Here is an 18,288-nt window from a genome sequence, read left to right as displayed (position 1 = left end):
TTCTCTCCTTCCATCATCAGGGTCCCAGGGAAAGAACTGGGCTAGCTGGCCATGCTTAATTGGCATCACTTAAACCCACAAGTCACCTGGCCAGCCCTACTTCATTAAGTCTAAAGTGATTGCTGCCATGGGTTTTGATCCCTGAACAGGGTGAAGACAACAGCTCACGACACCATATGAGAAGATAAGTATTCACCATGGCATAGAACTATACACTGCCCCCTATCAGGAACTGAAGAACCAACACGATTAGTCTCCAGTGAAACTATAAGACCAAATACCATAGAAAGCCCTCACGGAGGGGCTGGGGGTTGGCCATTTGAGTTGACTACTGATATTCTGGTCTTCCTATGTAAAAGCACAAAAGAATATTGGGTTTTAGTTTTCTCATGGTTAAATGCACCTGGTCTCAGCTATTAAACATCAGCCATGAGTAATCTCTTCACGAAATTCAAGTCAACAGCACGGAGCAATGCAAATTCACAAAGGGCACAGCCAGTGAACTGGTTATTGCTTAATGAATTATCTTGCAAATCATAAAGTCATGATAAGTGGGAGGAAGAAGGGAACATCTGTAAGCCAGACATGGGTTTTCTAATACAATGACCAGGTCATCAGCAAAGCCAGCTAGGGCAGGCCATGTTCCGTAATGCAGTCTACACTCCACGTGCTGATGTCTCCTTTTTAACTGGACTGTGAAGACTGTGGAGCTTGCTCAGGCTGCAAAGTACTTGCCTTGCAAAATCAAGGACCTCAAGCCAATCCCTAGAATCCACACAAAGAAGCAGAACACAGGATTGCACCTTTGCTTGTATCTTTGAGATAGGGTCTTACTCTGTAGCCCAGGCTTTCCTTGAACTCTCCATGTAGCTCAGGATGACTGGGAACTCATCGCATTCCTGACCCAGCATTCCAAGTATTAGAATTTCTAGTATGACCCACCACATAGTGCTGTTCTAGTTATATATTTAAATGAAAATAATAAAATAGGGCTCTAATCATGGTTTTGAGTATCTGTAGTCCCAGACTCAGAGAGAGGCTGAGGCAGTAAAATCAGTAGTATGTAGTTAGTCTGGACTACAAACTATTCATTTCATGAATATTTTAAAATTCATTTGCATTCAAGTAGTAAGTGTTTCCTTATGACTTAATTTCCTCTATTTGGGTTATTAATACCTTCAACTCATGTGTAAGTTAACATTAGAATATTTGAGATCATATCCTTTTTGTTAAATTAATCACTGGTTTTTCTACTGCTTTTCTTTCACAGAACTAGTTTTTTAAACTAACTAATCTATCTGTTAACCTCACTGTTCCTCCATCTTGTTGCTTTCCTATGCTTACGTTGTATTCTTTTCTTACTTGCCTACCTAGTTGTGTTTTTTTTCACTTTTAAGAACTTGTGAATTTAATGTTAATGTTGTCTTCACTTCTTTGCTATACCTCACGTATTCTGAGACACCACGCTTTATCATTGTGCTCAAGAAACAAAATTTCGTATTCCTTTCACTTTGCTTCTCCTTTGACCCAAGATTTATTTCCTAGTGTATTTCTTAATTATTGGTTCTAAAGGCCTTTTATCCTAGGGGAGGCTGTGGTTGCGAACATGACTGTTGCTTCATGTAGGTACTGGTAACCCTACTACAGCCCAGTCCAGCAGCAGTGAGAACTCTTAACCATGGAGCCACCTCTCCAGCCACTAAGTGTCTAAACTTTTAACAATTGACTTCTGCCTCAAAGTTGCTAGTGCCCCAAAATCATAGTCCAACTTCTCAACTCTATAGAGGCAAAGATGAAATGCCATTTGTATAAGGGATACACAGCAAATACCTGTCATGCTGAATGAGGAATAAGCAATCATGTCGTCAGATGTAAATTCATAGACATTTATATTTTCTGCAGGAAAATCTACCTTGATATTTCAAATCTTCCCTTCTAGGAGAAGATGAGCCTGAATAAACATCTTAGGAACATAATGCTTAAACTCCCCAATAAGGCAGCCCTTCCTTTTGATGGAAGATGCTAGCTATGGCTTGAGCTATTTCTGGGACTGCTTCCAGGCGTTCATATATAATTTATAGAGTCTGACTGGTTATTGCCAACATCACTCCTTATTTCATGATAAACACAGGAGACACCAATTGGAGAAGGGGAAACTACATCCCATTTTTCTACTGGTTAAAGTGAAATCCAGCTACATGCAGGTGAAATACAGTGCTCCAGCAGCATTTACATATTCCAATCAGGAACTGAGCCCTGCAGTCTGTCCCTTTGTCATAGCTTGTTAATTTTTTTTTACTTCAGGGCACCATGCTTGTCACTGAAAGACAACAAAGGAGTTAAATCTGGTCCCCAAAGGTTCAAGGTTTCATATAGAGAGACAAGGGGAACATCAGCATAGACTCTAGAAAGCAATGCCCTCTAAAGATTCTCAGGGTACAGACCAAATGGTGCATCCTAGAAATACAGACAAAAAAACAAACAAAAAAAACCATTAAAGTGAGGGCTACAATGGTAATTTGGGAAAGGTGACCCTGAAGAGAGGCTGCCTCATGGGGTTTGATGGACAACCCCTTTCCCTTATTTTTAGCAGCAATAGGTGTCTGCCTCAAAGTTGCTAAAGTCTGAAAAGCCAAAGTCAAGAGTCCCAAGTATCCATGAACATGGGAGCATATGCATATCTAGTCATCTAGGGTGGACGGAGGGAGGGAACTAGGCAGGGGAGGAAGAAAACAGAGAAGGTGAGCGGGTGTAGAGGAAAAGAAATGAGAGGGGCCTGGGGGTGAAAATTGAAATGGGGAATTCTTGGGTGACTAGCTAGAGGCCTGGGATGAAAGGGGATACGGGGAGTCTACTGGGGTTACTCTAGCTTAGATATAGAGACTGAAATGGCTACCTCCTGTAGCCAGGCAGGTTTCCAGAGGATGGAAGGTGATATCAATCCACCCACAAACCTTTAACCCAAAATTTGTCTTACCTACAATATGTGTAGGGTTAATGATAGAGCAGAGACTGAAGGAACAACCCAACCAATGACTGCCCCAACTTAAGACACATCCCATGTGAGAGAGCCAACCCCAGACACTATTAATGATACTCTCCTATGCTTGCAGACAGAAACCTAGCAGAACTGTCTCCTGAGAAGCTGCATCCAGCAGTGGATGAAGGCAGATGGAGAGACTCACAGCCAAATATCAGGCAGATCCCAAGGAGTCTTATGGAAGAGTGGGGGATACAAGTGAGCAAGTCAGAGAGGTCAAAGGCACCACAAGAAGACCCACAGAGTTAACTAACCTGGGACCATAGGGGCTCACAGAGCCTGTGCCACCAACCAGGAAGCATACAGGAGGTGGACTTAGAACCCCTACACATTTGTAGCAAATGTGCAGCTTGGTCTTTATGTGGTTCCCCTAACAAGTGGAATGGGGGCTGTCTCAGTCTCTGTTCCCAGCCATTGGACCCCCTTCCCTAGCTGGATTCCCTGGTTGTGCCCCAGTGGGAAAAGATGTGCCTAGACCTGCTGGGACTAGATGCCCCAGGGTGGGGTGGTACCCAAGGAGGTTCTCCTTCTCTGAGGAGGAGAGGGGGAAATGGGAGGGGAGATTTGTAAGGGGGGGACTGGGAAGAGAGGAGAGAGGGGAACTGTGATGAGGACATAAAGTGATTTAAGAAAAATTTTTAAAAATTAAATTAAAAAACATGAAGTAAGGTAAGGACAGGAGATAGACGAACATGGTGGATCATCCAGCAACCTGAGGGGCTTATTTTGTAACAAAATAAGAAAAAACGAACGGCTCAGTGTTCTGTCCAACATCAGCTTTATCTTTAATTCTGCACTCTAACTAGCGCAATGCAACTTTTCATTCTTGCTTCTAGGAAAGAATGTAAGACACCACAAAAGCAAATGGATTAGATATTCAGTTCATTCGGTTATCTATACCAAGTACAGAGTCAAGTTCCCCTGCTAAGAATTAAACAGTTCACCTAGGCCTATGAGAATGCTTGTCATTTGGTATACCATTATTGAACTAGGAATACTAATTTGAGTGTATATTTCCATGTGAGGAGAGCAAAAGACACTTGGATATCATTCCTTAGGTGCTGCCCATACTTTTTTAAGTTTGGAGACAGGGTCTCTCACTAGTCTGCAACTCTTCAACCAAACGAGGCTGTTTGGTCAGTGAGCCCCAGGGATCTACCTGTCTCTGACTTCCCAATGCCTAGGCTGCAAATGTGTACCACCAAGCCAACCTTTTTTTTTTCTAATGTGGATTCTGAAGATAAAACTCAGGTTCTTGAATGTGCAAGTACTTTTACCAACTAAGTTATCTCCCTAACCCAGAATATTAATTTTTAGAGTCAGAAACCAACTCTCTTAGCAAAGAATCAAAACAGCACCATCTAATACAACGTTTGATGTAATGAGGAGAGTCAGATGCCGGGTTACCAGCTGACCACATGGCTCAGAGGTTAAGAGATGCTCTTCCAGAGGACCTGAGTTTGGTGCCCAGCGCCCATATAGTGGCTCATAACTGCCTATAACTAAATCTCAGGGGATTTGATGCTGCCTTCTGACCTTCAAGAGTACCAGGTACACACATGATACATACACATGATGCATATACATGAATGTAGCAAACACACACATACACACACATTTTCAAAGAAACTTGTTCTAGCCTCCACAAAAATGTGAGAAAATGGTAAATTCAAAAATGCTAGTTCTTGAAGAATAGTTTTCATAACTGGACCCATCACAGTAAATTTTACAAAGAGAATGTTCTAATGAAATTTGTCAAATTAAAATAAATGTAAGGGAGGACTTGGGATGGAGCTCACTCAGCTGAATGTTTACCTAGCATCCATAAAGACCTAAGTTCAAATCCAGCCCTATAGAAACCAGGTGTGATGGTGAACACATGAAATATCAACTCCAGTAGATGGAAACAGAAGCATCATAAGTTCATGGGCATCCTTGGTCTACCTGGCAAGTTAAGGCCAGCCTGAGCTACATGAGACCTTTACTCAAAAAGAATATATATATATATATCTGAGGAAGAGTATACTATTCTTAACATGTACTTAACTATATCCCTATCTCAAAAAAAATAAGTGTATAATACATCTAACATTGATTGTTATAATGTTAGGAGGTTCACTTGGCATAAATGACTATAATAAACATTTCACATATATATTCACTGTTGTTTTACAGAATTAAGAAGACAATGTGTCATAAAGAATTAATCAAATATTTGAAGCCCTAATGTTGGGCTAATACCTAATGGTATAAGCGAGCGTAGCCCTTGCCAACAGTGTTATTAATGTTGAATATTTCAAGTCTAGGACTTGATATATATTTCCAGTTTTCTATTTGTATAATGAATATGATCACAATACATACATTCTCTTATGGTAGAATTTAAATGAGATTATGCACATCAAGAACTCTATAAACCAAAAGTACTATACAAGAGCTTCACAGGCTATTTTCTCATTCATTTTGTGTCTCCCAGAAATCTCTCTTGTCTCCCTTTCCCCAAGGGTGTTCATGGAGCATAGTCCAAATCCAATCATACTTCCCACCACCATTGCTCCCAGAGAGAGGAAGACTCAGCTACCAATCAGACAAAGCAAGCTCCTTCCTGCTCATCTCCCAACTTTTACACTCACTCTTCATAGTCCCAAATCCCTATAAGAGCCTTGAGAGTCTTCAGAGTCCTTCAAACAAGTGGAATCACTGCCCTGCTCCAGGGCCCCACTCCCACAGCCTCCCATGGCATTACAAAGAAACCTGGACTCCTCACCATTCCAGGTTCTAGGTCACCCTTAGAAACTCCCTCTATACAGCAGGTCACTTTGTGCTAGTTAACCGTTCTGCCTTCACATTCTTGCCCAAGAGACATTGCATGATTTGGTTCTTCTTGGTGCAAATTTCAAGAACTTAGTCACTTGATTCTGTCCTGCTCGACCATCACTACTTTCCCAAAATACTGTAGAAGAACAAGACCTGCCCTGATCCCCGTCTTCCTGATTGCTCTGCTTTCCTTCCAGGCCTTTCTCTACTCTGAAGTCACATCATTTATGCACACATTTGCTTCTCCACTACAGAATAGCCACCTGGGCCAAAGCCTTTTCCATACCCATGAGCAAGTGCATCCTGGGACTCTGCAACCCAGAGTGACTAAAAGTTTTCAGATTAAGAAGAACATCTTTTCTACCCCGTTTAGTTTATATATTGCTTGTTCCATCGAAAACAACAGAGTGCTCATACACAAACTCACTATCATGAGTGGATCTAGAATACTCCATCAGCCTTGTGAGCTTTCAACCCACCTTAGAATTGGAAGTAGACTCCAAAAAACAAAGTCTGTTGCCAAATCCTTCTGCTGCCAAGCACAGCTTTTGCTGCTCTTTGTGGATTGTTGCTGTGCACTGCAGAACCACTTCATCATCCTGCAGAAAGAAACAGAAGGAAAGGTAAGATTCTGCATGGCTGGGCTAAATGAGATCTAGAAATGTAGAACTTTATCACTTATTTAAAAAAAATCTCAGCCATGAGGTGCTGAAGAGATAGCGTATCATTAAAAGCACTTGTTGCTCTTGTGGAGAAACAAAGTTCCATTCCCAGGACCCATATGGTGACTTACAACCATCTGTTACTCCAGTTCCAGAGGATCTAGGGGATTGGAATCATCGTCTGACCACCATGGGCACCAGACACACTCATGGTTCACATACTTTCTTGTAGGCAAAACACTCATACACATAAAATAAAATATCTAAAATAAAATGATTAAGTATGAGCTGTGCTAGTTAGTTTTGACTGTCACCTACACACAAACTTGAATCACTTGGGGAAGAATCTTTATGATGAGTTAATTAGATCAGGTTAGCTCGCCTATGGACATGTCTTCACTGTTAACTGATTCAGGAAGAGCCAGCCCATCAAGGTAGGCCCCATTTCCTAGGCAAGAGGTCCTCAGTAGTATAAGAAGGGACAAAACTATCTAAAGAAAACCATCAGGAAAGGATGTCTTTATTCTTTTTTCCTTGATCTTGGATGCAATAAGATTAGCTGCTTGGGTTCCTGCCTTGACTTACCCCAAAAGATGGATTAAAACTTGGGGTGAAAGACTCATAATGTCTTCCTTCCCCTTTGGTCACAGTGTTTTTATTTGTTTTTAATAACAGGAGTAGAAAGGAAACTAGAACACAAGCCATATGTAAAAAACTGCCACCGAAAAGAGCTATACAGTGTTGGTTCCTTGGGTGCTTTTTATCTGCAAGAAAGAAGCTGTATGCTAGAGAAAGGGAAGGGCCAAAACCACTCAAGACCATCAGTTTTCTCACTGTCATCACCAAAGGCTACTTTGTGGATAAGTGAAAGGTGGGATTTTTCTAGTTCACACTCTCACACACTGCTTCAATCACCAGAATTGCCAAGAAACATCAAACATCCTCCAGAATAAAACAGGCTCCTCAGGATGGTACACATGTCAGTCAAAACTAACATAAGGAAACATGCCAATAACTGATGTTAAGTCACAGTAATTCTACCATATGATGGCAATTTGATCCTGAGAAGATTCTGCAATGCTTAAGAACACAGAAAGACCATTGGTTAGTTCAATACCTTGGAATACAGCAAGGGATTCAAACCAATTACTGAAGCAGAATTATAGACAGATATGCACATGGGAAAAGGTGATCCGCAGGACCTGACGTAGAGACTGTGACTTATCTCAGAAGGGTCTTAGAGTTGAACAGGAGCCTAAGGCTAGCCTGGGTTACATAGCAAGATCAACTAGCTCACTATCCCCTGTAAAAGAGAACAAACAGAATCTGCCACTCTGGCTCAGCCACATACTAGCAGTCATGTGATCTTAGACAAGGCCTAAGAAATGATGCATGACAAAGTGTCACCACAATGACTGAGGGACTGAACAGGCACTGAATAAGAGGAGGGAGGGCTGTTTGTAATGAAGTATCATCACTCAGCAGGTTCTATTACTAATGCAAACGTCTATAAAATACAACCACTTGTAGGGTGTGCGTATGTGTGTGTGTGTGTGTGTGTGTGTGTGTGTGTGTGTGAGTGGGTGTGCATGCGTGCATGCATTCTCATGCACACATGTGTGGAGGTCTGAGATCCAATCTGAACAAGGTGTCTTCCTTAATCCATCCTCACTTTAATTTTTAGTCAGGGTCTCTCACTGAAGCAGGAGCTCCACTGATTCTGAAGGCTGATCCGTGAATCAATCGCAGGTACCCTCTTGTGTCTAACTCCACAGTGCTGGGAGTACTGCCATTTGCTGCTGTACCTGTTTTGTTTTATTGTTTTTGTTTTTGTTTTAACATAGGTTTTGAGACATCAAAGATGGTCCTCAACCTTGCATGGCAAGCACTTTAGTGACTCATCTCGGTCCCATCACTTGCATTTTGACACGTCAACTGCAAAGTCACAGAAGGACACATAACAGAGAAGAGAATGTAAGCATCCATTGATCCCTTCAGTGAGATATCACACGACAGAGAGGTGTCCCAGAAGCACTGCATGGAGGACTACACTCGTCCTGCATCCCCCTGTAGAATGGGAAAGTCAAGATAAGAAAGTGGGATACATCTCAAGAAATAGAAAAGAAGCTGTGCTGGTTACCTCAAAGCAAACGCTGTGTTCACCTGAAAAAGCACAATTCTACTTTGCATTTAAAACCTTTCTGGTGATAGTTGTTTGCCGTGATTTTCTACGAGGTGGTAGCAGCTGAGTGAACAGCTAGCATATAGCGCCCGCCACAGGGCAAGGCCAGCTGTTAACATCCACGCTCTGAGTTCACCTCCGGGTGCTCATTAATGTGAGTGAACATTTATTTTACTTGAAAAGCCATTTGCTGGGGGACAGAAATAGACTGATTTCCCTATAAGTAAGAGCAAATGTAAAATTCATGTGCTGGGTGGCAAAATAAAAGATCATGAAGTGCTTTACATAATCTTCTACAAGATCAAAGCTATATGGTGGTTTCCAAACATGCAGTATAATGAGAAATCGGGAGATGGTGCTGACATGCTCACAGGCCTAGAAGATCCCAGAGGTCTCTTACTATTTTGTCTTACACGTCCCGTGGACCCAGCTCTAATATGTAAACAACACTCTAAGGTAAAAGAACCTCTAGAGAAAGCTGTAGACTGTCCTGATGTTATTTCGTGAATGGTTATTTGAATGCATGAATTAAAGACATAGAAGTGAATAGAGGGAAGACAGTAAGATCCGAGAGTAGGTAGGAGAAAGCAGAGCACAGAGCACAGGGGACACATGAGAACAGCAGCCTCATTAGGTAACTAACTATAAAAACAGAGAAGACACCCAGCTTCCGAAGGCATTGGGCATGCCTGGCCCTCACTATTCCCATGTGATGTAAAGACTAGTCACATGCATACGTAGGAGGGAGAAAAGGAGATACAAAGTAATTTTTTTCCCTCACTAGGAGCTGTCATATATGTTTCCAGGATCATTTAGTCTAATATATCTGATCTGAAAGCTATCTCCACATCATTTAACCAGTGAACTGGTTGTTTTCAATACCGTTATAAGCAGCAGGGTTGTTTCTTCAATACATGCTGCCACCAGAGGATCTTGCTGAAAAAGGCCTTGGGTGGGACTAAGCATGCACTTCTAACAAATGCCAATGTTAAAGGCCATTCTTTGATTATCCAGGATCCAGAATGAGTCTCACAAAGGATATGGATCCTAGGAGGCACGAGTAGTCTTCCCTAAGCATTAAAGAAGCCAGCATTAAGCAATAGAATATTAAAATAAGTCTACAGTTTGGAGATGTAGGTCAGTTAGTAGAAAATTTGCCAGGCATGCTCCAAGCCATGTACCAATCCCTGGTACTTCATAAACTGTAAGTGGTGGTACACAAATGTAATCTCAGCCCAGGGGAGATGCAGGAAGAAGAGTCAGACATTGAAGGTCCTCATAGGCTATATAGCAAGTTAAGTCTAGTATGCTAGGAAAAAAATCAGAAATGTAGAAATCATCTGGAACACCACTGAACCTATGTAATGGGCTTCTATGCGCAATTTCCCTCTATGTCACACCTTAAACTTGGGTGACAGAGCAACCCAGAAGCCATGTAACACTATGTTCAAAGAAGCTCAACTACACTACCAAGGAGACAGGCTTATAGCCAGGCCTGCCAGTCATGATTTGGCTTGAAATGACAGAGCCTAACCCGATAGACCCACAAAGCTTTCTCTAGTATACATGAGAACAATCTCTATTTTACAGCCTTGAAAGTGACGGGTTCCCGTTTTTGACAGAAAGTAATATATGCCAAACACTTGACGGACCAAACAGCAGAATGCAAGCTACCTGCCAGCTCCCTTTTATAAGCCCATCACTCATCCCCCTAGAGACACTTTCTCCTGAGGTAGAAGAGCCTGCAGGCTTTGCAGAAAGATCTGTGGTTTTCTACTGATTGCAACCCATAAGGAGCAACTTTGGCTTTGCTTAACATTTGTATTCTATGTGTATGATGATCTAATTTGAATATTCATGCATATAAAACCTAGTTTCTATCCCTAACACTGAAGACCACCATTGCCTAACACGGATGAGATCCAGGATGCTAACTCAACAAAGACACAAGGGAAGAATGTTTGAGTGGGTCATGAGGCCTCTTCCAAACTAGCCTTTGAGACTTGTCTCCTGATGCTAAACCTCAAATTCATAGTTCTTACTTCTGAACATGGTCATGCACATCAAGTGGGTGTCTAAAGCACACAAGTGACAGCCATCATGCCTCCTACCTTAGCACATGAAGCTAAAAGCACCTTAAACATTAGTTTTTATATTTGATAATTTCATTCTTTTATACAATATACTGAGGTCATATTGACCTCCCTTACATCCCCTGCATGCCTGTTGGTACCCTGCTACCTAGCTAATCCCCTTCCATCTTTTTTAACCTATATCTAATGCCTGAATTTAAACTCGAAAGATGGGCAGGTGTTATGTGGAGGGAGGACAAAGAGGGCAGCATATTGAGAAGAACTGTGGGAGCACCAGAAGACAGGAAGTTGGTTGGAAATGGTTCCCTAGCTATAAATCATGAGACATCTGCTCTAATGCCTTTCTAGAGCAACACCCCCATGCTCACTTCACAATAAATCATATTCTATAACCAAATTACTACAAAATGGAGTCAATGTAGTTATTACTTCATTATTTCTTTTTATTTTAAAAACTAGCTGTCAATGAAGCACAAATGACTAGCAATGCCAAATTCTCCTGCTGCTTCTAGAAAGGCTTGGACCTATCATTCTCTAGTTTTGTAAAACAAACTTCAAACAATAAATTTACTTTAGGCAAATGCTGGATAGAACAGTAAAAACGCTTTCAATGAAGCTGGGTTTAGTGGAACAAGGCCTGCAATTTCAGGTACAGGCAGGATACTCATGAGTTTGAAGCCACTTTGGCTGGGGATTTAGCTTCATTGACAGAGGACTTTTGTTTGTTTGTTTGTTTGTTTGTTTGTTTGTTTGTTTGTTTAAAGAAAAACACTATTCTATGTGTGATATACAACTGGCATATAAACAACATTGTCATAGAATGCTTTGATACAGTTTAAAACATATGAAAATTTCAAATTATAATACCCCAGAAAAAATAGTTTTTCAGGATCAGTTTTTCTAAGTATCCACTGAGTAGCCAAGTCTAATCCCTCTTATGACAATGGTCAATGGAGCTAAGAAGGAAGCTCACTCTCTAAGGAATGACACATGTGCAGCTCTTTAGGAATGCAAACTGGTTCTAGCTGCTTAAACACCCAGAAAGTTGAATTCACTTGTCCTGGTAGAGTGCTTGCCTAGCATACGTGAAAATTTGATCCCCAGTACCACATAAACTGGCATGGCGGTGCACACCTGTAATCCCAGGATTTTGGAAGTAGAGGCAGGAGGATCAAGGATTCAAAGACATCCTCAACATACTGAGTTCAAGGCCAGCCTGAGTTACATATTATTTTATTTGTATACTTGTTTTGTCTGTGTGTATGTATTATATTATATAAATAATTAGTATTCATGAAGGCTGGAAGAGGCAGTCAGATTGACCATAACTGAAGTTACAGATGATTGTGAGCCACCACGTGGATGCTGGGAACCAAGCCCAAGGACCTCTGCAAGAGGGGCAAGTGCTCTTAGCTACTAAGTCATCTCTCCAGCCCCCTACAGCATAATCTTGAATGCTCAATTGATATCCTTAATAATGCTGGAAGACTCAAAGATATTCTTCATGTCAAGTACTTTACATAAGTTTGTCTTGGTTTATCCAGGCTGAGGCTTTTGGTTAGAAGTCTTGTCTCTGCATTATTTCATGAGGATCTTTCCAGAGTCAGTTAACTAAAAACCTTACCTAATGGTTACGGAGATGGCTCAGTTAGTAAGTACTAGCTATGAAAGCATAAAGATCCAAATTCAAATTCATATAGCACTAATAAAAAGCTAGGCTTGGATGTACCTGTTTTCCTAGCACTGAAATGCTGGTTGAGGGAGTTGCACATAGGTGAGTCCCTATAGCTTCATGGTCAACTAGTCCAGCCAAATCAGTGAACTCCAGGTTAAGTGAGATACCCTGTCTTAAAACTAAAATAGACAGAGGCAAATGTCCCAATGTCAACCTCTGGTCTCCACACACATGTACACATGTACAGATACCACACCACACATATACAGACACATGGAAAGAGAGACAGATAGACAGACAGAGACAGAGAGTATGACCAGGAGATGACACATATGAGTACACACATGCATGTGTGCTCACACTATGTGTCTTAACGTGTAGCTATCTGTCCAGGAGATAAATAGAGATCAGGTGCCCCATGAAGATATATGCTTTAGGGGCTGGAGAAATTGCTTAGTGCTTAAGAACTCTGGATCTTCTTTCAAAGGACCTAAGTTTGATTCCCAGCAACAACATGGTGCAACCATCTGTAAACTATAGCCTTAGCAGCTCTGATGCCCTCTTCTGGCAGCAGGAACTCAAACGGTGCAGACATACATACAGGCAAAATACTCATACACATAAAATAAAGAAGGAAAACTGAAATATGCACTTAGTTAAAACCTAAAACAATCATGTCATAGTGCACTATGAACCTCAGCATTTATTTAAGGCTCAAAAAGAAAATACATACACAGAGTTGGATCCCCTCTGTTCAATTTTCCCCTGCATGCCCTGGGACTTTAAAACTTATCAGAATAGTACTAACAAGATGGCACAGTAATACTGCTTGCCTCCAACACTCACACATAACCTGAGTTCAACCCCTGGAAACTGTTTGTGGAGGAAGGTAATAGATTCCAGAAGATGTTTTCTGACCTTCATAGGTACCATGACCTATGAGCTCCCTGCTCACCCCTCCCCCTATCCCAGCATTCTACCACCAATCAATAAAATAAGTAAGTAAGTAAATAAATAAATAAATAAAGTTTTAAGTTGCTAAAATGGAGGTGTGATTTTTATGTGGAGGAAGGCCAGAGCTAGAATCCTCTATTGCAGGCAAACATGTGATAAGTTAATAAGACATGGTTTCTCTGACAAATGATGCCAAGTCTACTGAAACAACAGCCGGAAAAGAATTCTCAGACGACAACATGAAGAGCCTCTTTCAAATGTTCATTCATCATTTAGCAGATACTTGGTTGGGACATAAATATATGCTAAGAACTGTTCTAAGTGCTTGAGATAAATTGCCTGGTACACCAAAGATCCCCAAACTCATTAGACTTACGTGCTGGCAAGGGAAGAGATCCAATAACAGAAACACAATAAGTGCATAATCATGTTAAAAGATGAAAAGTTCCATAAGGAAAAAAAAAAGAACAATCTAAGGGGGACAGGAAGCGCTACAGAGCTGGGAGGGACTGTCAGGGGTGGCTTCTGAACAAACACCTGGAAGGAAGGATAATGACCCTAAAGACTGTGTGGAGGTAAATTCCTGGGTAAAGGGGTTGAGAAGAGGTGTACAAGCCAGCCGGGAAGCACTGACTTAGGGCATAGCTCAGGGGTACACTGCAGGCCCAGCATGCTTAAGATCCCTAATTTAAGCCCTAGCACAAAGAAAAAAGGAAACGTGTAGAGGAGCAGAGAGAGGCAATGGAAAAGAAAGAAAGTGAGGGAGAGACAAGCGGAGGGGGAGAAGAAAGGGAGAAGAAGGGAAAGAAAGAGAGGGGGAGAGGGGGGGAAAGAAGAAACAGGAGTGAAGAACCTTTTGGCTAGAGTGGACTCAACCAGCGCTGTGGGGGATGGGGGGGATGGTATGTTATTCCATAAAGGAACTAGCAACAGAGCCAGATCATGGATACCCTTGAGGTCAGTACAGACTCTCATCTGTATTGTAAGGAGCTGTGTACTACTAGGCCCCCCTGTGTAGTCAGTGAAGAGCACAGGATAGCCTAATGAGGGTTATCACTATCCACAGGCACACGGGGCTCCAGCCGGATCAGCAGCAAAGGAGGAACAAAGAGACCAGAGTTTGCAGAGATACTGCCTGGATGCCTGTTCTGCCAGAGATACTGCCTGGATGCCTGTTCTGCCAGAGATACTGCCTGGATGCCTGTTCTGCCAGAGATACTGTCTGGATGCCTGTTCTGCCTTGAGCTCCTTGATACCTTCCTAACACTTCATGTCATTTATTTTCTCATTGCATTAGGCTGCTCTGGCATGTGGCCAAACTAAATGTTAACTTCACCCCCTACCCCAACAAAGAGAGAAACAGATAACACATGAGTGCAAAGAACTATAAGAAAGAAAAGTGTGTGCGTGAGGGGGAGTGTTATGGTTGGGATTTTGTTGAACTACAGTCTTCAGTTTATGTGTTAGTAAAGGTTTATTTCTGACACTCCTTGAGAAAATTATTATTGTTTACAATTGTTCTGTGATGTTTACAATTTTTGGCCAAAGTCTTACTATAAGATTTATAAACATACAGAACATTGAAACACTGGGGATAAAATTAATTTATTATACTATTATTTAAAGCATTAGAAATACTGAGAGTTCGGGAATTTCACTTCCTTGTAAAACACTGATCAAGAACATTTGTGTGGAGCCCGCCTGCCCACCATTGAACTTCCCAGGAGCTAGAACACCAACTGCAGGCCTTGGTGAGAAGACAAACTCCTCTATTGGAATCAGCTTCCAGAAGTTTCTGTGTGCTTTCAAGAGGGGGAAATACCTCTGAAATGTTTCACCCTGTGCCACCTCCTCTGGGACACTGCCTTCCTGAACACTGGCTGTCCTCGTTTATAAGAAAGCGATCTGAACTGTTCCTCTGGCTGTATAAGGAGTTTTTCCAGAGTAGTCAGGTTCCCCAGTGCACTTTTCATCCTTTAATGTTCTTGCTCCACTAGAATTTCTTCCTCCAGTAGTATCTCCTTTTCCGTGGATTCACTTCATCCACGCTGGCCAGTTCTGTCTGGTTGATTTTTTACATGTTTTCTGAGCACCAACCAACAGGGACCCCACCACACTCTGCTGACCATGTGTGATCTGAAAAACAGATTTCAGGGAGCTGTCACTGACAGAAAGTGACTTGACACCTCATGGCATGTGTCTCTGTGGCTTGATAGTGACTGGCATTCACAGGTTAGCAATAATGCAGAAACCTTAGGGAATGTCTGTGGGTTTTAATGTTCTTGTGGGTGTTTGTTTCTAGACAGGTTCATGTGTAGCCCAAGTATTTAGATGACCTTGATCCTCTGTCTCCACCTACCAAGTGCTGAGATGAGTGTGCCGCTGTATCTGGCCTTCTTCAGCCATTTTTATTGGCAGTGAGTGCCATCATCCTGTTTAGACTACGGGTGTGACTGCCTAGTTTCAGTTCACCACCAGCAGATGAACTCAAGGGCCTCCAATGTCTCTTCACATTTTATGGTTCTGAGAGAAAGACAAATGAGGAGAGATCCTCCCCTGTGCAGTTTCAAGAGGAGTAATTCAGTGTGCCTTTGATACTTTACACTGACACCCACATCTGGCTTTGTTTTCTTCAGAGGGGACTATAGAGTTGCTAGCTTTCCTTCCTGGGTATGATATGGTCTGACTCACAGTATTCTGGTTTCATTCTGTTGTTGGGATAAAACACTGTGACCAAGCAAGTTGGGGAGGAAAGAGTTTATTCAGCTTATACTGTTAGGTCAGGATCCATCATCCATGAAAGGCAGGGCAAGAATTCAAGGCCTACCCTAGAATAGAAACCATGAAGGAATGCTGCTTGCTGACTCACTCAGACACTTGTGTTCAACTAACTCTCTTATATAGCTCAAGACCATCTGTCTAGGAACAGTTCTGCCCATAGAGGGCTTGGCCATTCTACAACACTCAAGACAATGGTGCACAGATATGCCCACAAAACAAATGGGTTGGGGCAATTCTTCCACTGAAGTTCTCTCTTCCTAGACAACACTAGATTGTAACAAGTTAACCACAATGTTTTTTATCTCACAGACAACAAGCTGCAGAAGTAATCTCTTTCTCTATACTGGTGACTCACATGAAAGTTTATATAGAAGACAGCATGTAAAAGATTACAGGCTCTAAGGCCTCTAGTCACCCTGGACCTGGGTAATGTCAGCCAAGGGGAAGGTAGACAGGAACATCCAACTTTCAAGCTCGGTGGAGACGCCAGACCTCTTACTTTCTTTCCATTGGCCAGAGATGGCCACCAGCCAGCCAGAAATCTGAAGACTGAACTGTGTCTGAATATACACAACATTCTAGCAGGGCTTTTCTTCTCTGTCTTTGAAGCACATACTTTTATCAGAAAGGAACGTTGGATTTTCTTCCTAAATTAGGGAATTCATCAGGGCTGAGAAAATTTACTGCACCAATAATGTTCAGGCAGGTACTTTCCACCAGCTACCTCACTGAAACCTTGATGGTCTCCTTATGAGCCATCAACAATCTCCAGAGAGGAGAAGGCTTGGCTTCCTGCCATCAAAGACTTAGCAAACCAAAAGACTGAGACGTCAACAGAAAAGGCTTGTGTGCTTTTTTTTTTTTTTTTTTTTTTTACAAACATCAGAGGAACACAGAGATAGGAAAGAAGGCTCAGATACACTATCTTATCAGGATCCACAAAATGTATCATTTTAGTTCTTTTTAAGAGTTACACAGAACCCAGTATAGGCCGAGGCTGGCCTTGAACTCTTGATCCTCCTGCCTCCACCTCTGAGTGCTGGGATGGCAGACATGGGCCACCATACCTGGTAGGGGTCTGTAATTTCCTTGGAAGTTAATATGCCCAATGCACAGATCTTTCTGCTGTTCCTCAAAGTATTTCCAGTCTCCCACTTTCCATATCTCAACAAATGATGCTGTCAATCAAGCAATAATCAATACCAGACACTGAGGACTCTTTAGAATTTCTTCCTAATTGTCTTCTGGAGTTTGAATGTGAAATGACCCCTATGGGTTCATGTTTGGAGATATTATAAAGCCTTTATGAGGTTTTTGCTGGAGGAAATATGTCACTGGGGGTGGGTTTAAGGCTTTGTAGCCTGGTCTCACTTCCTGTCTTCTCTCTGCCTGCTTCTTGAGTGTGGAAAATATGTGAGCCAACATCTTGTTGCTGCTCCACCATGCCATGCTTTTATGATCGCAACCCCTCTGGAACTATAAGTCAAAATAGACCTTTCTTTCTGTAAGTTGCTTTTGTTCATGGTGTTCAAACACAGCAACAGGAAAGTAACTAAGAGACGGCTGCCCAGGACCTGCAAGCTACGCTGCCTGTTTTCCAGCTACAGCACAGGTCAGCTTCTCCACGGGCCTGGCTCTGCAGGAGCCACCTCCTCCATTCGAGTATCCTTTCACATCCTGCTCCAGGGGTCATCACAGAGAATGACCCTTATGGTGAAGGAACTGAGAAGACAAGGGTGAGAAAAGCTGACAAAGAACTGAGAGTTCTGTATGGTAAGACCCCAGGAACATAAGGAACAAGGAGGCAGAGATCTGCAGAAGTACACTGATAGCAAATGGGGAGACAGGGTCCTGAAGTGCAAAAGAGCAGACCTGCATGACTGAGAAATAGGATATATGTGCAGCTGTCTGGCCATGTGCGGCTGTCTGGCACTGTACAGCTGTATAGCAGTGGAACTGTGCAGCTGTCTGGCACTGTGCAGCTGTCTGGCACTGTACAGCTGTCTGGCAGTGGCACTATATGCAGCTGTCTGGAACTGTGCAGCTGTCTGGCACTGTACAGCTGTCTGGCAGTGGCACTATGC

General features: G+C 42.2%; 1 protein-coding gene across 1 annotated transcript in view; it reads right to left on the bottom strand.

Annotated features, from left to right (window-relative positions):
* The window catches only part of Ryr2 (ryanodine receptor 2), a 424,465-nt gene that overhangs the window by 396,379 nt on the left and 9,798 nt on the right, over window positions 1–18,288 (bottom strand). The window contains exons 3-4 of the mRNA XM_028769855.1: window positions 14,870–14,872; window positions 6,337–6,456 (exon numbers count right to left, since the gene is read on the bottom strand). Coding sequence (XP_028625688.1) covers window positions 6,337–6,456; window positions 14,870–14,872 — 123 coding nt within the window. The remainder of the gene's footprint in view (window positions 1–6,336; window positions 6,457–14,869; window positions 14,873–18,288) is intronic.

The sequence above is a fragment of the Grammomys surdaster genome, unplaced genomic scaffold, assembly GCF_004785775.1.
Source record: "Grammomys surdaster isolate TR1022 unplaced genomic scaffold, NIH_TR_1.0 194, whole genome shotgun sequence".
Lineage (NCBI taxonomy): Eukaryota > Metazoa > Chordata > Mammalia > Rodentia > Muridae > Grammomys > Grammomys surdaster.
The sequence above is the reverse complement of the archived record's forward strand: the minus strand, read 5'-3'. Positions and strand labels throughout refer to the sequence as shown.